General features: G+C 45.0%; 1 protein-coding gene across 2 annotated transcripts in view; it reads right to left on the reverse strand.

Annotated features, from left to right (window-relative positions):
• KCNK10 (potassium two pore domain channel subfamily K member 10) overlaps positions 1 to 4,926 on the reverse strand; it is a 124,028-nt gene that overhangs the window by 4,628 nt on the left and 114,474 nt on the right. For both annotated transcript variants that reach the window (XM_011357121.1, XM_011357122.1), the window contains exon 5: positions 2,923 to 3,109. In XM_011357121.1, the coding sequence (XP_011355423.1) occupies positions 2,923 to 3,109 (187 nt within the window). The remainder of the gene's footprint in view (positions 1 to 2,922; positions 3,110 to 4,926) is intronic.

Genomic DNA, 4,926 nt, shown 5'->3' on the forward strand with positions numbered 1-4,926 from the left:
GTAGTCTGTGTTTATGAGTTTTTGTTTGTCTTGTTTGTTCGTTTGTTCCTTTCGGTTTTATATCCCACATATGAGTGAAATCATCTGGTTCTTGACTTTTTCCATCTGACTTACCTTTAACATAGAACTCCAAACATTGCTAAAGGGCATCATAGCAACCCCCACAGTGTGGTTTAGGGGCCTTTGATTTTTCCTTCTAGGCGACTCTCCCCCACGGCTTGCTCTAGGATACTATTGGAGTTCCTGCGACTTTGTTTTTAGATGTTTCTTTCCTTTCTGCCTTAGGCCAGAGAATTCTGTAGCTTTCTCCTTAAGACTAAGGGTAAATATTTACCTTAGCCAGTCACTGTCACCCAACAAAGACTGTCACTAGGGTGCGCTAGCAAACAGCAGGATAACCACCCTTCTGCATCCTCCTGTATCAGCTGTCCCCCTCCACACCCCCACCCCGAATTTGGGATTCTGCCTGTGCAATGCTTTACTGTTCTTCGGCTGTCCTAAAGTGAGTCAGCTACAGAATAAACCAGCACTTAATCTTTCGTGGTGATCAGTGTCCCGATTATATTTCTAGTAGAGTTGACACTATGTTAAATCAGAGCAACCATCAACTCTTGTTAATATACCTTGTGAAAGGATCGGGCATCCTTCCCTATCCCTCTTGGAGTATTACCAAAAAGGTCGTGACAAGCTTCCACCCTTTTAAGGCGTGCACTCGTCACGATGGTCTATGTAAGCTCTGGAAACTGGAGCTTAGAAGGGACTGGCCTAATCGGAGTCAGCACTGCGAATTATAAGAGACCCCTGTCTATGGCGACCTCAGGACAAAGGAAATACAGGTCGGTAATCAGTGTGAAAAGGGAATGAAAATAGTGCCATGTCTGTGACCATGGAGGTCATGCCCTTACTGGATAAGAAAAGAGAAGGTCGAATGCTAGTTTGTGCTAAGTGTTCACAGTCCATGGTGGCTAATAAGAATAAATAAAAATTATAAACAGTTTTGTATTAAATTTACTGGAGTAACGTTGGTTAATAAAATCATACAGGTTTCAAATGTGTGATTCAATTATATACCATACACACACACACAAACACACACACACACACACACATATATGTGTTTACCACTCAATATAAACAATTTTTTACTCTCATATTCCCAGGGCTCTGCTCTTTGTGCCCTGAGATTGACAGATTGACAGATCAAATTGAGTGAAATTAGAGGGCAAGGGTCGTCGCCAGTGTCCTCTAACAGAGTCCCCCAGACAGCCCCGGGTTAGCACAGAGCGCTCCGAAACACAGCCCACTGCAAATTATGCTTTGGGGGAACCTGAAGATGTTTGTGAGATAGAGTTAAACTCCAGCTGCTATTACAGCCTTAATTGGAGCATCAGCTGAGTTTTCCCACAGACCAGCTCCAGATGATGCTAAGGAATTAACTGAATAATCGTTCCTATTACTTTTCTCAGTTTCTCTGAGGCTCTTCTCCAGAGCTTCAGGCTTCTAATCAGATGGCATCAGTGAGGAGCTGCACAATGGTTGAGCACTGTGCATAGAAAAGACTGGTGGGGTCCCAGGGCCCAGGCTTTACGCAAATAATTTTTAATCACTTTGGCTTTGCAATTCTTAGTCCTTCATCAATATAAAGGAAGAAAAATAAAATCTGCTATTTCTGTAAAGTGGATATCAGTCTTGATCTGCCCAGTTGGAAGAGCTACGAAACTGCTCCTCCACCCCTCATCACAGAATTAACGCGGAGGCATCCATGCCTGTTGATGAGCCTCCTCCTTCCCTCCAGAACTTCCTGCTTTCCAGATTCCTAGAGACCAGATCTGTCCTCCTTACGGGCACTGTACTCCATGGAGAAACCAAAGTACAGCCAGGACCATGTGCCGAATGAAGTTCAGTCGGTCTGGGAGATCAGCTTAGAAATGTCCAGGCTGCTACCTGACCAGGAACTGGTCAAGGACATGCATGCATACACACATACACGCACACACGTGCGCGCGCGCACACACACACACACACACACACACGCACACGCACACACACGTAGGCATGGACACTTCCCACTCAAACATTCTGAACTTATGATAGAGGTATTTAATCTAAGTGTTCACTTCTTAGAATAAAAAAGGGTTGAATGTTTGATCTCCTAGAAGTGATCCCTTAGGAAAGAGAAGGGTGGCCTCCTTCTATTCCTGCCTTCCTTCCACGCTCTGGGAAAACGTACATATAAGAAGCCAGATCTCATTTCATTTTCAACTCCCTGCCTGAAATGAAAGTGATGCTGATTTTCTTTTCCTTCCTTTAACCCAGTTCATTGGCATTTATTTTCACAATGAAGCTGTTGCTTCTATATACATTCATGCATAATCCATTACACTATACTCTCCCATGGGGCAGTTCTCAGCTCCTGGTTGTCGACTGAGTCTTAAGTCTTACATCTGGGCATGCCGAGGACAACTTTTTCAGGGACAATGGCCCTTACCTCGGTGGCATCAGGAAGCTTGACCTGCAGGTCATTGCAGGCTAAGCTCTATGCTAATCTCTCCAGAGTTTCATTTTTGTCACTTGCTAATAATAGCCTTTATCAATTGATTCAAAGAGGCTTAATACAATTCAGAAGTCCAAAATTCAATGAGAAATTCATTTCACTTATGCATAATTCATATGACGGTAAGGGCGCTAAGCCTCCTGGGGAGGAAGAGGCTGCCTGCCTTTCCTCTCACAGTAGAAGCCCACTGCTGTTACATCACAGAGACCACGCACTCAAAATGAGCCCGTGCACAGTAGTAGGGACACTGAGCCTTTTTCATTTGCTTCTCTCACGACAACTATTTTTATGGTTTTGAAAAACGCTGCCAACAGGACATTTCCCCCACCTACTAGGGCCCCGTTGACCGGGACGCCCAGGGTGCTTACCTGCCACAAAGTCACCAAAGCCCACTGTGGTGAGAGTGACCACCACAAAGTAAATGGACTCCAAGGCCGTCCACCCCTCAATATATTTGAAAATGACGGCGGGGATTGTCACAAACACAATGCAGCCGGCCAAGATGAACAGGATGGTTGAGATAACCCGGATCTTGGTCTGACTCACTTGCTTTTTCTAGGAACAGCAAAAGAGAAAGATAGGCAAGTCAGCTTTACCATCTGGATTCGGTAGACAGAGGTACAGAAGAAAATGGAACATGTCAGTGGCTTTTCACCTCTCTTAGGTCACGGGCGGCTTTGTGAGAATCTGATGAAAGCTGTGGACCCTTGCCTAAAAATAAATGCGTATACAGACATTTTCAGGTATTGTAGGTGGTTCTCAGATCCCATGAAGCAAAATGTGGACCCAGGTCAAGAAACCCCACTTAGCTCACACCTTAAATGTCCTTTGCTCAGTTCCATGATTGCAGCCCACATGCCGGTTCTAACTTCCTCACTAGTGCACACACAATGACTTCCCAATGGGCTCGCTGCTATTTTTCATGTGGTATTATCGACGCGCCATTAAGAAGACCTTGGTTCGGAGTTTTTTCCCACTGTGGTGGTGATGGATATCCACCTAGCTTCCCTTGCATCAGAGAGAATATACTGGGGAAAAAATGACTGACCTGAGACAGGCCAGAATGTTTGGATGAAAAGAAAAAACATAGCCACCCCCATCCACATTTATGACAGATGCTCGGCAAGTATCTGTGTGCTTCTTTACCCTTCTTTCCTCTGCTGAGGATAGACATTTAGAACATACTTTTCTTTTAAACACACAGGCTTGAGCTGGTGCTGTGGTCATTGTGTTTGTTGGCTGTCTTACTTGCAAGGGACAGGACAGAAGTTCAAATTTGAATGACAGGGTCACTGCCTCAAATGGGTAGGAGAGGCTTCAGCTCATGCCAGCTTCTGAAGCAGTCAGTAGTAGAGAGGTGAAAATGCATTTTGAATGGGAATGACACTGCTTCTGAGACAAAGGAATCGTGCCAATAGAGGCCAGAGGTGAGCTGGAAGCATCACTGGTATTCTCCTTGAATGCACTCAAGACAACGTCGGCATTGCCTCAAAGCTAAATAATCCTTGAAGTCTTCTCAAACTTTCCAGAATTGGCACTAGAGATTGTCATCAGGGGACCCTAGTTCCATAACCTCATCCAAACCATATATTATTGTAAACATATCTTTAACACCAGAGTGAATGGACCCTTCTACACGTTATCGATTTTCTGCAAAAATACACCACACTTAGGGCAATCAACATAGGAGATCCTTCTCACATGATCTATTTTCTAGTAGTTGCCTTCTGGTGAATTAGAAGGCAGAGAATCTAAGATTACAGAGAGACCTCTGCATTCATAAACCTCATTTTATAGACGCAAAAACAGAGGCTAAAGGGACTTGAATAAAATGATGCTGCTAATTAGGAGCAGAGCCAAGATTAGAATTCCAATGTGATTAACTTCGGTCCAGTGAGTAATGATGGAAACAGCGTTTCAGGTTAGTCAATGACTCCCAGCTCCGACAAAGTCGCCAGAGTCCTCCATAACCTCCGTGAAGAACAGCCCGCCCTGCTTCCTTTCTGGAAAGAAAGACTGAGAATAAAAAATTGTCACTGGGCAATCTATCCAGGAATTCCTGAGCTTCCGTCATAGCAGCGACACCTGGGCCAGGTTTCCCAGGATAGTCAAGAGAGATCCTTCTAAGATCAAGCACTTGGCTCGACCATGAGAAAGCTACTCCAGTCGATGACCAGGTCTCAGAGACAGTCAGTTGATCATGGTTCTATTTTCCTTCCTCCCATCCCCCTCTTCCTCCCTGATCTGTGGGGAGAAACATCTGTGCTGCCTCTTCAAGCTCCAAGAGACAAAGAAGCTGAAAAGGGGAGAAAGGCTGCTCTCCTCCATAACCACTCAGTCCCACCCGCCTGGGGTCCCCAGTCCCAGCTACA

The sequence above is a fragment of the Pteropus vampyrus genome, unplaced genomic scaffold (genome assembly GCF_000151845.1).
Source record: "Pteropus vampyrus isolate Shadow unplaced genomic scaffold, Pvam_2.0 Scaffold32, whole genome shotgun sequence".
Lineage (NCBI taxonomy): Eukaryota > Metazoa > Chordata > Mammalia > Chiroptera > Pteropodidae > Pteropus > Pteropus vampyrus.